The sequence below is a fragment of the Prosopis cineraria genome, unplaced genomic scaffold, assembly GCF_029017545.1.
Source record: "Prosopis cineraria cultivar Desert tree isolate PC_DT_omini unplaced genomic scaffold, ASM2901754v1 PC7, whole genome shotgun sequence".
NCBI lineage: Eukaryota > Viridiplantae > Streptophyta > Magnoliopsida > Fabales > Fabaceae > Prosopis > Prosopis cineraria.
Window position 1 is genome coordinate 33,899,403 of NW_026555338.1, and position 20,438 is coordinate 33,919,840.

Sequence of the window (20,438 nt, forward strand, 5' to 3'; positions counted from 1 at the left end):
CATATAATAATGCGATTGTATAAACTTCTTAGTGATTCTGCTCTTGAATATTCCCTGTATTAATAATTTAATATGAACATTAGTTTTGTATTATAGATATAGCTACAAACAACTTGACCAATAAATTCTTATAATTCAACAAAAAAAAACTAGTATTCCAATTCAATCTCATGAAACAATAATATATTAGCTTTATGTGAACGGATTTGTGGGGCATTTTGTAAATTTTGATAAAATTTTTATTATTATTTCTAGAAGCTGTTTTTATTAATTATTACACCCGCCTCAACCAAATTATATCACGATAAATCCTGAATTTCATAGTAATAAAATAACCAAAAAAAAAAAAAGAACAGGTTTGCGTCTGAACCAAACGAGGGGGATGCTAGTTTTGTAATAATTTGAAATATGAAGGCCATTTAACAACCTTCTTCTTGAATGCAATCGTGTCACCTTTCCCGCCACGTTATGGCCTTTGGTCGTTCTCAATCAAGTCATAATACTCTTTTAAGTCTTGCCGTTTTCTTTACTAGAAAAGTTAAGTATTTATAAATTATAAACAATCCATTTAGGTTGGAAGCTTAACAATATGAATAGAATTAATTATATTACCGTAGCACTAGACTAGAATAATCATGCATGCAATAAGGAAGGTGCATTGGTTCTGCATAAAATAAAAGATTCAAACGGTTTTCTTAAATAACGAACGCCTATGCCTTGTCTTCTCTCCTGAAATATTTGAACTCTCGGGCCAAAACGGAGAAAGCAAAACAACTCAGCGACGATGACCAAAAATTTTCTCTTCGTGAGCATGTTTGCGTTTTGAGGAGCAGAGGAAAACGAGAATTGTTTGGCTTTGTTGTCTAACGGAAAGGAAAACAAATACTGCAACAGCAATTTTCCTAAATTGTTCCTGTTTTCATCCTTTCCCTCCTTTTTCCGACTCTGAGAGGAGGTTTGTTCTCTGCAGAAACCTCCCTCTACCTTGCTCTTCCACCCTGTAACTTTTACCACTCAAAACCCGTGCATCTCCTCGATTTGGCAAATGGGATTTCAGAGTCTGTTTTGAATCGAGGAGATAAACCAATTCTCACTATTCCTTCTCGCCCTTGGAGCTTATTCATTTTATTATTTCTATGCTGTGTCCGGAATTCCTAGTTAAAGAACGGGACTAGCATTTCGACGTTAAATCTCTAAAGAGGCTTGTTCTATTTTGATGTCATCGGCAATGTACTGGTGGAATTTTGATACCAAGACAGAGAGATGAATGTTGAGTTGGCTACGAGAGTTTGAGACAGAAATTTGGGAATATCCTTCTGTGAAATTTTGGGGTTTTGGGAACCAAAAAATGTTATCGTCTACGCCTTCGGCGATAGCGAGGAGCTCGCTAGAAGAAATGCTTGAATCAATCCGGCGGAGAGGAGAAGAAGAGAAGCCCAAGGACTTGCCGCCAGCATTGCCAGCTCGTCCGACGTCCAGAGCTCGGCTTCCCTCAGCCGGACGGTCGTTGCCGAATAAATTTAGGATTGAAGGTGATCAGAATGCAACAACAGGCTCCAAGAATAATTCCAATGCAAAGGCAAAAGAAGGGACCAAGAAGAAAGAAGGGGACGCGGGACATAAGAGAAAAGGGAGTTTTGCGAGCAAGAAGATGAAGCAAGACATAGAATCGCCTTACATCGTGACATCGGAAGAGAATATGAACCAACCATCATCAGAAGACGCTGTTTCAGTATATACTGCTTCCATAGAGACATCGGGGAAGATTCAGGAATTGGCTGGTGACGACAACGTTGCTTATTACATAAAAAAGGTAACTTGGCACTGCAAAGATGTTGTAATAGTTATTATTTATTCACTACTCGTTCAAACTTTGATGCATGACATTCCGATCACTTGGTTCGCGGATGAAATTTTAACAGTTGCTGCTGTTTGGTTCCCTTGTTTCTTTTCTGCACTTGTTTCTTCACCTGGAGCCTCCCTATTTTGTGCAGGCAATCAAGTAGCAAGTGCTGCTACAATGTTGATTGTATAAAAAGTTCATTAAAAAACAGACTTTCTTCAGTATTTGTTGTTGTACAAGATCATTGCGATTGGCTGATTGTTTTACCATCTGCTAACCATTGGCAAAGATAAAATTGTTAGTCGCATGCTGCATTTCACAAGTTTCCTTTTGTTTTTGGTCGTTTCGCAGAAACTACGTGTTTGGTGTAGGTCGCCAAGTGGACGGTGGGCTCTAGGACAGATACAATCAACTTCAGGAGATGAAGCTTTTGTTTCGCTCTCAAACGGAGGCGTAAGTTTCTAAGCTCTCCGTGTCTATAAAGGATAATCTTAATACAACTTATGTAAGGTGATGCATTGTTTGTGCCATTGGTTTGTTCATTTAGAAAATGAAAGTGGCAAGATCGGAGCTTTTACCAGCTAATCCAGATATTTTAGAGGGTGTGGATGATCTTATACAGCTTAGTTACTTAAATGAGCCCTCAGTTCTTCATAATCTCCAGTTTAGATATTCTCAGGACATGATTTATGTACGTCTCTATTCTGGCTTCTTCTTCTTCTTCTTCTTTTATCACCCATTTGCTCTCATATGCCACTCGTGCTTTATGCATGTAGAATAAAGCAGGACCCGTTTTAATTGCACTCAACCCCTTCAAAGAGATCCAGATATATGGAAATGATTATATCTCAGCGTATAGGCAGAAGACTATGGATAGTCCTCACGTTTATGCTATGGCAGATGTGGCTTTTAATGAGATGATGAGAGGTGATTATAATTATTCCTTTCCCTCCTGTTTGTTTCTCCTTTGAGATATGCATGCTATGATTATAAGTGTACGATTTATTTCTAAAGGCTTTCTGTTTGCTTTTCATACTTTGCAGGTGAAGTAAACCAATCCATTATTATAAGGTCAGCCATGTCTCAGTTTCTGTTTTGCTCACGAATCTAAAGATATTTGCTGGAAGTCAGTAGCATTTAACTGTGATAGTAGCGATAAAATATGATGACATGTTTAATTGAAATATTGATTGTTAGACTTCTGTTTATAGTGGCGAAAGTGGATCTGGTAAGACAGAGACAGCAAAATTTGCTATGCAATACTTGGCAGTTCTAAGTGGCAGCAGTTGTGGGATAGAAAAGGAAGTCCTTCAGACAAATTGTATACTAGAAGCTTTTGGGAATGCGAAAACATCTAGGAATGACAACTCTAGCAGATTTGTGAGTTTGTGGTTCTTTTCATTATAATTGAACTTTTTGGTGCTTTTGGTCTATATGGTTTCTATACCTTGTTAGGTTTTCTATCAAATGTGTCCATAAACTGCAATTCTAATTTTCTGAAGGCTACGCAGTACATTTTGGATGAGGTTTAAGGGCTGAGCAATTGCTTGAAATTCTTTTTTCCTTGAGTGCAGGGGAAGTTGATTGAAATTCATTTCAGCGCCCTGGGGAGGATGTGTGGGGCCAAAATTCAAACCTGTAAGCCTGTTCAAGTTAAATATTTTAAATGCATTTGTGTTATCCTTCTACATTTATTTTCATTGTGATTACCGACTTAACATTCTCTTGTGGCCTTTTGTTTGTCATCTGCCGAATCCCACACGCTTTAATAGTTCTGTTAGAAAAGGTACTGAATGACGCCCTACTTGAACTTTATTGTTAAGCTGTAATTTGCCCTTGGTCACTTCTGAAATAACGTCGTTTTGAGCAGTCAAGAGTTGTTCAACTGACCAATGGTGAGAGGTCATATCATATCTTTTACCAACTTTGTGCTGGTTCTTCGCCTGATATTAAAGGTGATATACTTGTAAGCAATCTATTAACTTGTGTAGATACTTATGCCGTATCATTATTCAGTGGAATTATTTTTGTTTTCCTTAAGTGGCTCAAGGCCAACAACGATGTCCTGTGCTCTGTTTTTTACTGATAGAACTTCAGTGTTTGATCATCGAGTTCTCAGCTTGAGGATTTTTATTTCCTAGTCCTACTTCACCATTATAAACATGACCTACTACTATGTTTTAAATGGTCAAAAATTAGCCATAGAACTTCTGACTTAGAGTCTGGTCCTTACTTGTGCAGGAAAAAAATAAAGAGTTCCGTCTTCCTGTATCATCAGTAAAGACTTCTTCATCATTGACTAGCTAAATAGATTTTAAAGCCAGAATTGTTTTAACATATAAACTCTTCAACAACCACCTTTGCATGTGTACTAGAAATAGCTTGTGCTGTGTGATTTTTTTATTGCTCCCTTCCAAATTATAATACATTTTTAGACAAAATCTTATATACCAATAAACCTCAGCAAATACACCTAACAACTTTATCTTTCCAAAACAAAAATATAAATTTTCAAAAATACCCATAATTTAATATATTGAAAAGAAAAGGGACAAAGATCATTTATAGAAAGAGAAAGGGTAACATTGGAATTGGCGCATTTAATAAAACCTTAATCTACTCAAAGTGTCTCATATTTTGGGACGAAGAAACTTCTTCAAAAGTACCCTATAATTTGGGATGGAGGGAGTACTTTATATTGTTATAAATTCACTTATAACCAGAAATATCTTTTTCCTGTGCAGAGAGACTGAATCTTAAAGCTGCTAGTGAATATAAATATCTCAGTCAAAGTGACTGCATGACAATTGATGGTATTGATGATGTTAAAAAGTTCCATAAACTAATGGTATACTATAAACTATAACACTTGACAATTCATTTGGTGAACATTGCCCTGTTTAATTCGTTGATGGCTTCATATGAAACTAACATGTCTTCTTGTCATTTTCCCTACTTTTTGGTCCAACACTTTTTCCTCAGAAAGCACTGGATGATGTTCGAATTTGCAAAGAGGATCAAGAGCTAGTCTTCAAGATGATCGCTGCAATACTATGGCTAGGAAATATATCATTCAAAGTAACCGACAACGAAAATCACATTGAGGTTGTAGACGATGAAGGTAAGATTCATAGTCTTGGTATCATGCATGCTCATGGACTTCTTACACCTTGTACTCTCATTGATATATCAGTGGCAATGATTCAATGAATGGTTAAAGCTAGCTAGAACAATCTTTGATCCTTTGCTGTACTGTACCAACTCAGTCATATCTAATTCTGTATTTTGTAGGAGACAGCTTTTGAATTGGTTCATAATTTCATTTTGACCATGACAAACATGTAGCATATGAGAACGTACATGAATTCTCAATTACAACTTAAAAATGACATGAGTTTATAACTTTATATATTTGCTTTGGCAGCTGTTACCAGTGCGGCCCTACTAATGGGTTGCAGTTCCAAGGATTTAATGGTGACTTTATCTACTCGAAAAATCCAAGCTGGCAAAGATAGTATTGCCAAAAGGTTGACATTGTGGCAGGTCAGTTTATTACTCGTACAGTTTAATAAATCTAGTTTTTGCAGTTCCCAGATGCAGTAAATTCAATTTTATTTCTTTCTATCCCTTGTTGTGTAGGCAACTGACACAAGGGATGGATTGGCAAAGTTCATATATGCAAGCTTATTTGACTGGCTTGTAGAACAAATTAACAAGTCACTTGAAGTGGGTAAACGACGTACTGGGAGATCCATAAGTATCCTTGATATCTATGGGTTTGAATCATTCCAGGTATTTGATTTGTATAAATGTGTTACTGTTTAGTGATGCTTCAAAAAAATTGTATATATTTTTAATTTCAATGGTTTTTACATTTCAGAAAAACAGCTTCGAACAGTTTTGTATAAATTATGCCAATGAGAGGCTTCAACAACATTTCAATCGACATCTGTTTAAACTTGAGCAGGATGTAAGTAATTGCGTTATCATTCAAGATTGCTCTTTCCAATTTCTATATTTGCTCTTAAAACTTTAAACACCGAGTTGTGATAATCAAAATATATCACCTGTACTGTTATAAATTACTTTTCTTATGTTTTATGAATTAGCTGTTTGAGAACCAAGGTAAATATTGCATGTGAAGCATGTGGTTTGGTGTACTCTTGAGCGGCATTGATTTACACATAATACCAACATTGAAATTTATGTTTATGTTTCAGGACTATGAATTGGACGGCGTTGATTGGACAAAAGTGGATTTTGAGGACAATCAAGAGTGCTTGGATCTTTTTGAGAAGGTGCTGCTACAGTACTCCAAGTCTCCACTTTTACCAAAAATACGGCTGTTATAATTTTGAGGAGTTTCAATTCGATGCATTATTCTATTAAGAAATTATATTATTTCCCAAAATTGTCTTATGAGTTCAGGTCCCAGTGTTGGCCGTAATTTACCGTATTATCTTTGTTATTAGTAATAATCATTAATTATCTGTTGTGAATGGCGCAGAAGCCTCTGGGGCTGATCTCTCTGTTGGATGAGGAATCAAATTTCCCCAAGGCTACTGATATAACATTTGCCAACAAACTTAGACAGTACTTGAACGCCAATCCTTGTTTCAAAGGAGAAAGAGGCAGAGGTTTTTGTGTTCGTCACTATGCAGGGGAGGTTGGTTACTGATCAGTTTTTAGGATTTTCGTATATTGCTGCATTATCTTCATTAATTGTAGTTTTTGAGGCCGTAGAGGTTATTATTAACTCGTCCTGGCTTTGCCATTATGTTTCAAAAAATTATAAATTTTCATACAGACGACTACAGTATCATGCATTTGAGCAAGCCTGCTTGATATTAATATTATTAAAATGCTTTAGGAAAAAAGGTATCGGTATCTATGTCAGTTCTCTCGTCATAGCCATTCATTACATGTAGCTATTATGTTTTCCGTTTATGATCTGGAATCTAATCTTATGTGGCATATTTTTTGCCAAGGATCCAACTATTCCCGAACATGATCATTTAGACTGCTTCAAAAGACGTTGATTTGTCTAATGTCTTTCTTCCTACCTACAATTTAATGATCAGACCTATGCCGTTACTCTATTTTCCTGCAATTTAATTGCATATAACTTAACATTTGGATCATTTTAATAGCTGTTACTTATACACAGACATTTTGACCCTAATATATTCAGATGTTGAGCATGCTGATGCATGTGGGAAAAGCTTACAAGCTGTAACTATTAGTGGCACTGAGAGAACTTTGCTTTCTACTTTTTTTCCTTGGCCTGTTGATATATGTAGAATGTGGACGTGGAAGTCAACGTTATATTTACTTTAGTAATTTCACTGACGCCTGGACCTCAATTAGGTTTCTTATGACACAAATGGATTTCTAGAAAAGAACAGAGATCCACTGCCATCAGATTCCATTCAACTCCTGTCATCATGCAATTGTCAACTGCTGCAGTTGTTCTCCAAAAAGATAGATCAATCTAAGCACTCAAATTCCTCCCACGTAGGTGCACTGGGTTCACAAAAGCAGAGTGTAGGGACAACGTTCAAGGTACCATTGTGGTATTCGTTAAGATGTTTCTTCACAGCAACATTTGAAAAGAAATTATCATGTCATCACCTGTTACAGAAATTAATTATTTAATGAAGTGTGAGATCCCAATAAAAAATGAAGTCTATCCCTCACATCATTTAGAAACATTTAGTGCAGGGATTTTGGGAGTATTAAATAATAAGGGAAATGTCTTAACTTTTAGGAAATAAAACAACGCTAATCCCTGTCTCTTTCTCCCTCTCCCTCTAGGGCCAATTGTTCAAGTTGATGAATCAGTTGGAGAGCACCACACCTCACTTTATTCGCTGCATAAAGCCAAATACTAGGCACAGTGCTGGAATATATGACGAGGACCTTGTCTTACAACAGCTCATGTGTTGTGGAGTTTTGGAGATTGTTAGAATTTCAAGGGCTGGCTATCCTACTCGAATACTGCATCAAGAGTTTGCCAGAAGGTATTGGATAAACCTCATTTACTTTTTAGATTATATTGAATGACAGGTGGATTTACATTCCTGAATGAATGTAGGTATGGGTTTTTTTTGCTTTCTGAGGCCAGTGCATCCCAGGATCCATTAAGCATCTCAGTTTCTGTTTTACAACAGTTTAATATCCCTCCTGAAATGTACCAAGTTGGCTACACAAAACTGTATCTTCGAGGAGGGCAGGTACGTCCAATTATTATGTGTGGGGTTGGAAGACCTACTTTCTTCTTTTTCCCCCTATTATTTTTTACCTGAATGTAGATAAGATATGAGGACCTGCTCACATTTTAGCAGTATTGAAGATACCAGGAGGAGCTGATCATTATGGTTGATTTGACGCTGCAGTTGATATGATTTTAAAAGTCGTAAACTACTTGTTTCACTAATCTAGTATCTGTTGTGAATTTTGGATGTTCGCTTGGCAGAATGTTAAACTATATGACTGATTTAAAACACTTTCATTCATGTACCAGTATCTCTGACTTAATAATTTTTATGTGCTGATTGGTTTTGTAGATTGGTGTCTTGGAGGATAGGAGGAAAAAGATTATAGTGAGAATACTTCGGGTTCAAAAATGGTTACGTGGTCATCAAGCTCGCCGAAACTTCTATGTCCTCAAGAACGGAGCAATAGCTTTACAATCCAGTAATAAAAGTCTATACTTTGTTAATACTTTCATTTTGATCAAAATTATTATTCTGATTTTAGGGTTGACGTTTTCCTCATTTTTGTGCTACTTGTTCAAGCGAAATATTTTCATTAAAAGAGAAATGATATTTAGCCCAAAAAGAAACCTCTGTGCCGTTTGGTTTCCTTTCCTTAAGAGAATTTTGTCATTGAAGACCTTAGTTATTCTTCAAAAATTTTCCATGCCTGAATCAATGGCTCAAATTTTTGCTGCGAATAATTGATCTGTTTTCCTTTTAGCATTTTCCTGTCTTGCTTATACATTGTGATAGCTAATTTGGTTGCATTGCAGTTGTTCGTCGTGAGATTGCGAGAAAGACATATCATGCCATGAAGTCTGCATCCATTGCTTCTGAAAAGCTTCACCAGACCCAGGCAATCACCCGTTTACAATCTGGTTAGTGTGACTACGATTATTGTCAAGTTTACAATTGGGAGGTGGGTTACGCATGGTTTTCTTATTAGTCTTTTTGTTTCATGCAGTGATCCGCGGGTGGTTGGTGCGAAGGCGTGCTAGCAGTGTCTTTCATAAGTTGAAGAAAGATGGTAAAATTTCTAAACATAAGCAAAAGTCACGTTCTAAGATGACAGAAGTGAAGGTACTTAACTTAGTTCTGCACTTTAAACATTTTCGGAAAATGCACTAAACTCTAGTTTTTGCCCCCTGTAATTCTGTCCCCTTGTTTCTCCTATCTGACACTATGGTAATTTACATGAATACAAATGTGAAGCAATGTAGTTTCAGTTTACTTTCTACTTGTTATTCAAACCCAGGAGTGAGTGTGCTGGTGTTTCGTATGGAAAAAGACCTAGATTCCCTGGATTGTTCTGGTCAACTGCAGGATACCACCTGATATTCTTTTCAATGAATATGTGGTCCAAAATTTAGGTCTCCCTTCAAGCCCCTTTCACCTTTTTTCTTGGAGAGAATCAAAAGATTCGTGTAATCATGTCTTTCTCATTGGCCTTTCAAAAGAATCTTGTTTATGAACATAGTATATACTGTTTGATGATATACAAATAGGTGTGGACCACTCAAGACGATAAAAGGTCCTCTTATTGGTTTAGCAGGATTTATCTAAAGATCAGGTTCAGAATCTGCCTTCAACTTTAGAACTCCAGAACCAGGTTGTCAAGGCTGAAACAACTCTGAAGCAGAAGGAAGAGGAAAATACTGCATTGAGGGAACAATTAAAACAGTTTGAGACAAGGTGGATTGAGTATGAGATGAAGATGAAATCGATGGAACAGATGTGGCAAAAACAGATGGCATCTTTGCAAGTAAGTTTACAGTTTATTCGAGTCTTCAATTTTTGACTTAACACGTCTATGATACTGTGGTCTAAATGGATTGGATCCATTTGTTTGACCTCTTCAAACCAGATTTTCAATTAGTTCATTTTTCTGTGAAACCTTGTGATTACGATTCTCTTTCACATTCCCCTGCATCATCCCATAAAACTGCACGTTTTTTGCTGTCATCGAAAAGACAGCTACGCATTAGAACTCTTAACTCTCAATTGGTTTGATTATGAGATGATTTAAGGCTTTTAGCTTTTAGTTTGTCATTGGTGATATAAGAAAGAGCTGATACTGAGAAAGCAGTTTCCTCTTATTATTTTAAGCTGCTGTGATGTGAGTTCGTAAACAGTTCAGATGCCTAGGTGTTTTATATCTCAGTTAAGTTATACATATATTCTTCTGAAAAAAATGATCCATATTTCAATTGCAATTTGAATGCAGAAGAGTCTTTCGGTGGCTAGGAGGAGCCTTGCAGCTGAGAACTCCACTGATCAACCTGGAAGATATGATGCTATGTCACCTTGCTTCTATGACTCTGAAGATGCTACTTCCATGGAATCTAGAACACCCGCGGGCAGCACACCTATCAAGTTTCCTAGCACTCCATTTGAGAATGGAGCAGGGAGAAATGCCAATGATACTTTCAACGCTGTCAGCAATCTCATGAAAGAATTTGAGCAGCGGAGACAGATTTTTGACGACGATGCCAAAGCTCTACTTGCAGTTAAATTAGGGCGCCCTGCTCACATGAATCCCAACGAAGAACTTCGGCAGCTTAAACGCCGATTTGAAGGATGGAAGAAAGAATACAAGGGAAGATTACGGGAAACAAAAGCCAGGCTTTGTAAGACAGGGAGTCCAGAAGCCGAAATTAGTTGTCAAAAGTGGTGGGGGAAGATAAGTTCAAGAGGACTATAGCATACATTATGCAAATTCTCTTTGCTCAAGCACAGAAAAGCTGAAGGCAACAACGGGAAAAGGAATAGTTTCATGGACTGTGTTCACGCCTTTCAGGAGCTTTCTCTTCCTTGTATCTTGAGATGAAAATATAATTGGCATTTCCACAGGACAAGTTGGTGGAGGCAAAGAAATTGTAAATTTAGCAGCTTTTCATTTACACGGTGGAGGCATTACAGGTTGTGCACAGTTGTAGGCTTATAGGACTGCGTAGTGTATTGAGTAGTCTAGCGCATGTGCTGTTGTCTATGATGTTTATGTGATTCACAGTCCCGAAGATAACAAGCATTTGACATCTTCTTGAGGTAAAAAGAAACCATATTTTTAGATTGTATGTTCTGTTAGTGATTAAGTGGCTATGGTTCTTAGTATTAGAAGTTAAACAAAAAGAATCTCATTTAGATTGCAGATTAAAAACGACTGAGGTCGCTGCTTTTGAGCAGTAGTTTGACACTTCCTTCAATCTAATTACCGTTAGAGTATCTTAATTTTGGCCTGAGAAATATTTAAAAAAAAATATATACTTTTGATACTCTATTTTACTCACGTTTTGCTTTTGATATTATATTTTTTTTTAATATCTTAAGTTTTTACATTTTTATTTTTTATTATTTTCGATCCCTTTTTAAACAAAGTATAAAAACCTCAAAGAAATAAAAATAATAAAAAAAATGTACAATTTTAAAACATTAAAAAAAAAAGGTAGAGAAAGAACTGAAAGCAAAATGCTATGCTTTCCCATATTTTATATGGACCAAGTTTTATATTCTCATCATCAATAGAACTCATTTCTCTAACTCTAATTAGTACAGGGAAGTATTGCCCCAAAAATAAATAAGTAAATACAAATGCTTACCTCAAGAGCCCTGTTTCTACTTTCTAGCCAGAGGTTGAGAACTTGAAAGACGGCAGCATCCTATCCCGCCGGATTCCATGCCTTTGTTATGATAAGCCTCCGCCGTGCATTTCTTCCAAATGTCGGAGTTTCGGAGCCCAGCCATCGGGTGCCGCCTCGTGAAAAACTGAAAATCCTCCCTTGGATGGTGGTGGCCACTGGAACAACCACTTCCGTCCTCTTCGCCTTCCCGTCGTTGTGATCATTGGACCCCAGTCGTGGGCTTCAGATCTTAAATCCAAAGAAGAAAAAGAACCATTGCGGTGAGCGTGGATCGAACACGCGACCTTCAGATCTTCAGTCTGACGCTCTCCCAACTGAGCTATCCCCGCAACTTGACTGGAGTGTCCCTAATAATGATATATTTATACATCAATTTTGCCTAACCATCAACCCCATCCTACGTCATAGTAAATAATCTCGAAGAGTAAAAATTTAAAAATTGTCTCGAAGAGCAACGGGAGTCGAATCTTAAAAAATGTGCTAATCCCTATACTTTATGTATATATATATATATGAACACACTTTTTTTAATATAATATACACACATTTTTAATGAACAATAAAGGAATAATTTCCATTCCAACTTCCAAATATAGCGTAATTATGCAAACGGAGGCCCACTAGGTAAAACCCATCAAATGTGAAAACCACAACATAACGTGGTTAGCTCATGGGATTTAAGTTGGAGGCAGAGGGGGAAGAAAATGCTTCATTGAACAGGGAGAATGGCGTGAAACCTATTATCTTCTATATATAATATAAAAGTTGTGATAAGTTGGTGCTATCTGTATGATTCATTTGACTGCGTACTTAGAGGTGTTACTGCCCCCACATAGGCTTCATTGCATGCCTAATAATTAGCTTACTACGTCATGAAATTATGAGGGTTTAATGGTGGTGGTTGTAGTACTAGTCATCGCTTATTAAATATATAGGGACCCAACTTGTTAATTACATTAAAACTACAGCATCCCCCTGCGCCCACTTCCTTTTTTCAGGAAATATTGACCCTCAATGATTAGCTTTTTCCGTCTATATATGACTAATTAGGGTAATCTGTTACTGTGATTAGTAAAATTTGACCTTGTTTAGTGAAAAGACAAAAAAGAAAAAGTGCTAGCTTTTGCTACCTTGGCATTTTAAAGCTGCAACAAGAAATTAACTTATAACAATGAACAAGCTGACAAATTTGAAGGAGCCAAGCATGGTGGAGAAGCCGCACCATGCGTAATCAGAAATAGTAGCTGTTGGTGATGTTATTCATATTGGTCATGATTCCGAATCAAAGTGTAGATTGATTAAGATTGGAACAGGCCACATGAACTCATCCCGTATTATTAATAATTATTGAAGAATATATACACAGAAACAAAAATGTTAGATACAAATTGTCGCTCACAGCCACATGATCTCCTTCAGATAAGCACGACCTTTTCGGGACACCCATCACATTATGAGATTTGCCATCTTTGATTGGGTCGTCAAACGCCACGTAGCCATATCTATGGACGCTCAGTTAATTATTTTCTTTAATTTGATGAAAAACAAATTTATGGTTTTCAACTAATAATAATGAATAACTGATTTGAGAGTAGTCTCATCCTCTAAAAGACAAAAAATTTCCTAATTTAATTAAGATTTAATTTTACGAGCGGCCAGTCTGTTGTTTCCAATTACCATCGAGCGTCTTTTCTTTCAATCTCGATTTTCTGAAAATATTGCATGTGTTATTTCAAGAAAGCAAAAATGGATACATAAGAGAGAGAGAGAGAGAGAGAATAGTTCTATATATATATATATATATCAGTCTTTTTTCAATGCTCTACACATAACCACAGTGCAGAGAGTCTAAAATATCATACTTAATGCTTCAAATAATTCGTGTCAGGAGATTTCAAGTTCGGAAAGTTAAACGGTTTAGTTTGAAGCAAACAGGTGACAGAGCAATATCATATGGAGTTGAAGTAAATCATGCTGCTTGGTATTTTGTAAATGATTAATGCAATCTCATATACATTTTATGATCTCTATGCATTGATATTAATATTGACAACATATATAGATTCAATTGGACCAACCAAGCCTCATGAACTGGTCCGCATGTACGTTGAGGTGAGGTCCTTGTTTACAACATTAAACTGGCAAGCTATATTTTTGTCATATGATTTTCTGGTATTGACTAATAAACAGGACGTGACCACTCGGACCGCGGTGCTGACTAGAGCACTAGAGCTTCACCACACGGCTGGCTTACTATTCGTGGACAATAAAACATGCATAAATATCAATTCATCATTGATCATGAATATTATAAAATACCAAAAAAAAAAAAAACAGAGGATACCGCTCATAAATAATGAATAATGTAGTTTCGTGAGATTCCTTATAAAATGGCTATAATTAATCCTAATTACTCACAATTCCTTATATTAATAATTTCTTAAAAGTATACTTGACTGTTCATATATTGAAAATGTAAATTATGTATATCCTCAAAAACTCAATATGAGCAATTTTTTAATAAGAACTGAAACTAAGATTCATAAAAGGAGGAAAAGGAACTATGTATCAATTTACATCATTCTCCACTTCTATAATATATCAGGTGGCGTTTGTTAAAGGTGCAAAAAATCTCACAATTTGTCACTCCTAACCTGGAACTGCACTAACGACGTGGATGAGAGCAACATGTAAAGAAAGTGGGCTTCATGAGGTTATGCAGGGAAGCATCATGTGCCAATATTATATAATATGTATAAATAAGAATTAAACATCATTTTCTTTTATCGTCGAAGGGTTGATATTTATTAATAAACTAAATATTAAAATAAAGTAGTAATACTCTCGCGCGCGCGTATATTATTTTTAACACACGGATGAAATGTGATCATTGGATATATGAATGAGAATAAGAAACATTTAAAGAAGGAAAAATAGAGAGCAGCCAGTCAGCTGCTTCTGAGCTATGTGCATCTGACTGGGACTTCAAATGGATATAGTACTCTGTATATATTTGGTTTTATTGTGAGGGAAGTTTGGGTATTGAGGCCATGATATGAATTAAAAGGAAAGGGAGGATAACTTGCTTGGCATGAGTGAATTATATATATATATATATATATATAGTAAGAGAGAGGGAGAGCTAAGAATAATAAAAAGACGTTATTGCCCGCTCTTGCTCTAAAAAAATTACATTAACGGGTTAAAAAAATAAAACATTTTAAATTTTTTATTCTTTGTAGAAAAGAACATATTCAGGTTTAAAAAGTAAAATAAATAATATAATTAATTAGTTTTTATTGCATTCGATAATTAATCTTTTTTGGCACATGGACCACACGCAAAGGTAATTTATTTTTTGACAGGGTTAATTTAGTCCAAACAAATGGTTGTCCTTGGGAAGCCTCCTCTTTCCATCAGATGTTTTTTTTTTTTTTCTTTTTTTGTTTTTTTTGTTTTTTTAATACGAGGAGACGCCACACCCACGCACCAAACCAAACAATGAGAGGTAGCCTCTCCCTGCCTTGTTTTCCTCAATGCCACACAGTACATGACCTAAAATAAAATAAAATAAAAGTGAGGGATTGGAAAGTAAATAACAAAGGGATTGGAATATAAGATGACTCATGGCTGTGGGCCCTTTTGAAAAACAGTTCCCCCCCCCCCCCCCCAACAAAAGGCCCCAACCTTCCAAACAAGTAAGCAGTAAGCACACGGTACGGTTGCAGAAGAGATGGCTTTGGTCCCACCGAAGTGCAGCCTCGTCCGTCCAGCAATGATCAATTTCTTAATCATGAAAGAATAAGTGTTGATTAATTTCGATGGTGGATGTTGGCCGTCCTACTCGGATTAGGGCAATGTACCAAATTCTTTTATTTCATATGCGTTCCAAATGGTATTACAAAAATCGTCAATTTCATGAAACCGCTGCAAGTGATATAAACACAATCTTCAAAAAAATAAAAAATAAAAAAACTAAAATGTTACAACTCTACCTTTAACTGTGTCATATGCCTTAATTCAAGAGTTAAATGTGATTAAAGAAAAATGTGATTGAAATACATACTTGATGTGATCGTCTCTTTTAACTCGTTATCTCATTTATTTACAATGAAGCGTGACTTTTTAAGTATTGATAAATTCTTACAGCTACAGTATGAGTATTTACTAAATGAAAAGATTTGGGATAATATTGATAAATTCTTACAGCTACAGTATGAGTATTTACTAAATGAAAAGATTTGGGATAATATTGATAAATTCTTACAGCTAGAGTATGAGTATTCACTAAATAAAAAGATTTGGGATACTTGAGAGAATTTAGATCCATAGTTCCCTTTCTCTATGGCAAGCCCCGGTACGTACTTAATAGATAGGATATTAACTTTTAACAAAATTGAAGAACCCCGGCCACCACGCATGATCCATGATAGTAGTTGGCGTTGTTATTCCTTTGGGTCATGATTATTCTGAATCTAAGCGTAGATTGAATGGACCGGCCACATGAAGCTCATCCTGTATTAATAATTATATTATGGGACAATTACATGTAAATTCATAGAGCAAACCTATTTATAAAAAAATATCACAAAATTTAAAAATCACAATCAAATCTCTTGAGAATTAAATATAATTTAAAATTTAGAGTGAAAAATAATAATACCATTTTTAAATATACATTACATTAATTAAATGATTTATAATTATTTCATCTGAAATTTATAACTATCACTTTAATTTTTTATAATTATAATTTCACATATCTAATGATTAAAAAAATTATGCATTGTCAATAAAATTAAACAGTAATTGTTTATAATTATTTTATCAATAATTTATAACTATTATTTTAATATTTTACAATAATAACTTTACATATATAATAGTTAAACTGATAATGCGTTACAAGGTTAACACTACTTGTATAAAGTTATCACATGAATAATTTACAAGTATCATTTTAACTTTTTACAACTATAACTTTATATATTCAATAATTAAATTGATAGTTGTAAATTAGTGATGAAGTAGTTATAAACACTCCACGTTAAATTTATTTATATATTATATCAATCAAATAATTTATAACTATCTCATTAATAATTTATAATTATTATTTTAATTTTTATAACCATAATTTTACATATTTAATAGTTAAATTATAATTATAAAAAGTTAAAGTTATTGTTATAAATTATTAATAAAGTAATTATAAAATATTTGATTAATATAATGTATTTTAATTAAATCATTATTTTTTTACCTTAATTTTAAATTTTAAATTATATTCGGGCCTGACTTTTGTGAGATTTTTTAATAATTTGGGATGCGTGAGAAAGAGGGTAATAAACGAAGAACGGTGGTGGGTACGATGCAACGGATAAAAAGTGAAGGTGGTTGATGTCCGTGACAGTGGTAATAAATGTAAATTGATGAACGACAGACAAACAAAACATAAGAAGCTGCTTCGAACCTCAATTTCTCTTAACTTATTTGCACTAAATCGGACACCATCATTTTCATTTTTCACCCATGCCCCTCTCACTCTCTGCCCCCACTTTTTTTCATTCCCAATCATGCCCCTCTTCACATTCTATTCCCCCACCATAAGATTCTCCTCATCATTTTCATTCTCCATCTCCGACTTAAATCCAACATATCGCGCGGATCTCGTTCATCGCTGTCGCTCCGCAGCTGCTTTTAGCGTCTTTTATTCTCTGCCTTTTCTATTCCTCGCTAATACAGTAATATTACCGCCTTTCAATTATTTCAATTACTAACTATTCATAATAATCGTTCCCTATCCATGTGATATTTTCAAAACTTAAACTTTGTCTAAGTTTTTTTTTTTACTTTGCTATTTTTGTTTTGTTAAGTAACACATGCATGAGACGAAAAGGACATATACTACAGTACCCAATCCCTCTCAGTTTATAAGATAGTCTTGGAAATGATTCATGTTTTGAAGTATAAAGCACTTTAATAAAATTATGATTTTATTAATGACTCTTATTTCATTATTACATTTCCTTTTTTATTACCTTCTCTATTTCATGTTTCACAAATAACCTTATACACTCTCTTATCCAAAATATAAGCATGCATTTTTTTCATTAATCTTGGATTAAATATAAGCAATTTAGTACAGGTGAAATTTTTTTCTTATTTTACTTTTTATATTTATTAATTTAGATTTCCACATAAATTTATCTCTCACTCATCACGAGATACACTGCAGAGATGAACGCGGGAGAAGGGACCCCATAATTGCGCCATCGATTTGTAATTTTTTAGTTTGTATTTGTAAAATGTGCAAATTTATTTCAGTCCCCCAGATTCTAGAGAGTTTGTAACTTTGCCCCCCATACATGCTTGTCCGGTGTTGTGTTGGACTGTTGATAGTTGAAATCAAGAGTAAAATATATATATATATATATATATGAAAATAAACATTTTATTACTGTACAATTTTTTTCTAAGAACTGCTTATATATTGGACTCAAGGGAGTATTAGTTAAATGAATGGTATTTTAAAAAACTTATACTTGTGTTTTGAAAAAATAAAATCGTAAAATATACTTAATGAACTTTATTTATATGCATAATTTTGTTAAAAATTAGAGTGTCTTATACATTTAGATGGGGGAGTATTGTTTAACAATTATTTGTTCATAATGAAAACATAGGCAGAATGCTATGTCGTTTCTAAATCAATTTAATATCACAATTGATATGCTCAAATAAGGTGCTCTGTTGTAGTTTAAATCAATGTGTAATTAAAGGATCGTCTAGTAAATAATGTTTGATTGCAAGTATCAGTAAGTGGGGTCAATTATTTCACAGATTAAACAAAAGAAATTGGACAGCAGGATAAGAGATATATGAAAGGATTTGATTAATTAATGTGAAAATTCATGTGCATTTAAACATTTGGGGTTAAATGAAATCGTGCTATAAGACCCATATAATGCTTCTTGATGTGTAATCAAAAGATGATGTCCTTGGCATGCCAAAGACGAATCTCTCGAGTCCCAAAATATTACACAATACTTCTGTTATTTTTTTAAAAAAAATCGAATTATGGTGCTGTCGTATCGTTGTAAATAAGCAAATCATTGTATTTTTTCCATACAAGATAAATCAGGACAGTCCATTGAAATTGGCTTCTCAATAGAGGTAAGGGACGGAATTAATGCGCTCTACAAGTTTATAGCTGAAGTCATGAACCTGTCCTTCCCTTCCCTTATAAGCAACAATATGGCTTTTTGCTTGTCAATTTATACAACAAAATTTTCATCTATAATTTATCATGGTTTATGTCTAAATTAAAATTTCTCAAAGTGAAGGAAACTAGCTATAATACATGATCACTCACTTTCAGGCGGCTGCTCTGAGAAGATCGACATTGAGTTCATATATAAATATATGTTGTATGCGTTGATCAAAGTAGAATTAACACAATTCACACATATATTCATCTTAAGATTCTTTTTGTTTTGTGGAGTAACATCGATCTTTTAAAAGGGTAAGCCTTTTGAGTTGTTTGTCGGAACGACATCATTGTTCAAAATCTGTGAAAGCTCGAATTGATAATCATATATGAAGTGCGTTGGTGAAAAATGTGGGAGAACGACGCATCACCAAACACGTACTATAACGAGTCCGTCTTCAAGCACCAACGTGCTCATCAATCAAAAGAACTTTGGGCCATCCAGATTTAATCTGGATGGCTTAGATTTTTTAAAATTTATATTTATATTTATATTTATATTTATTAAAATAAAAATTTATTATTTTTTGATAAACATGTTTATCATCAATTTAGATAATACTGATATAATTCGAATAGTCTAATATAATTTTTTTAAATTAACTATCTACATATATACTGGATAGTTCAGATTTAATATTAAATTTTTATTTGCAAGGTCTAGATTTAAGTTTTTATTTTTTTATGAAAATAATATTAAAAAATAAAATATATAATATTTTGACTATAGATTTTTTAAAAAATATTTTTTAGAAAGATTATAATTTAAAAATTTTAAATTTAGACTATATAGAATACATTTGAATAATCAATATATAAAAAATATAAAAATTTTAATATTATATTGGACCCTCAAAATTAAATATAAATTAGATCAATCATGAAAACATTTATTAAAACTTTTTTATAATTTTTATAAATCTTTGTTTTTAAAATTATAAAATAAAAATATTAAATTAATTCTTTAAATTTAAACCATTCAAATCACTATTTAAATTTAAAATACGGATGCTCCAAATTGTATCACCCTGATATTAGGGTGATGAGCACCCAAGATATATCCTACTAAAACAGTACCCACCTTTCAATGTGAAAACTAACATTTGAAGAACAAAATAAGACAACTTGTTCCGCACTAAAAAATTTTAAAGTTGATTTGTCCAACTATTTTAATTTTTGGGTTTAAATGAAGTTTCAATCGTTTGATATATAGATGCATCTAATTAACAGTAGCAAACAAAATCTAAAAAAAAAAAAGTAGTAACTAGTAGGTGCAGTGTGGGGGATGAGGTGAAATCCGAGATTGGTCAATGCTGCAGCTGTTCGACTAAGGGATTCCAAACTTCTCTATTTTTTTTTTATCATCATTTTCTCTCAATTTTCTTAATCATGAAAATTTATTAGATTTATTATTAAAACGTATTCATTTA

General features: G+C 34.1%; 1 protein-coding gene and 1 non-coding gene across 8 annotated transcripts; one reads left to right on the plus strand and one right to left on the minus strand.

Moving 5' to 3' along the window:
* The first annotated feature begins 639 nt into the window (after positions 1 to 639).
* On the plus strand, positions 640 to 11,167 carry LOC129315693 (myosin-2). 7 transcript variants are annotated; one of them, XR_008594558.1, is made up of 24 exons: positions 640 to 1,813; positions 2,195 to 2,296; positions 2,391 to 2,534; positions 2,620 to 2,770; positions 2,887 to 2,914; positions 3,055 to 3,223; positions 3,418 to 3,481; positions 3,616 to 3,629; positions 3,714 to 3,798; positions 4,588 to 4,691; positions 4,826 to 4,964; positions 5,268 to 5,386; positions 5,483 to 5,635; positions 5,724 to 5,813; positions 6,064 to 6,141; positions 6,351 to 6,509; positions 7,211 to 7,405; positions 7,658 to 7,863; positions 7,938 to 8,076; positions 8,410 to 8,539; positions 8,874 to 8,978; positions 9,065 to 9,180; positions 9,356 to 9,470; positions 9,653 to 9,790. XR_008594558.1 is itself a non-coding variant. In XM_054959624.1 (24 exons), exons 1-24 carry the CDS (start codon positions 1,268 to 1,270, stop codon positions 10,799 to 10,801), a joined length of 3,723 nt encoding a protein of 1,240 aa, XP_054815599.1. In that variant the 5' UTR covers positions 644 to 1,267; the 3' UTR covers positions 10,802 to 11,167. The 7 variants fall into 7 exon arrangements, 5 of the variants coding, with proteins under 5 accessions (XP_054815601.1, XP_054815599.1, XP_054815597.1 ...); XR_008594559.1 differs by lacking the exon at positions 9,653 to 9,790 and adding an exon at positions 9,606 to 9,621; XM_054959624.1 differs by lacking the exon at positions 9,356 to 9,470 and adding an exon at positions 10,328 to 11,167 and having other exon boundaries at positions 644 to 1,813; positions 9,650 to 9,862.
* An 827-nt stretch (positions 11,168 to 11,994) lies between these two features.
* TRNAF-GAA (transfer RNA phenylalanine (anticodon GAA)) lies at positions 11,995 to 12,067 on the minus strand. Its single transcript has one exon. It is a non-coding gene; the product is annotated as a tRNA-Phe (tRNA).
* Between the last annotated feature and the right edge of the window lie 8,371 nt (positions 12,068 to 20,438).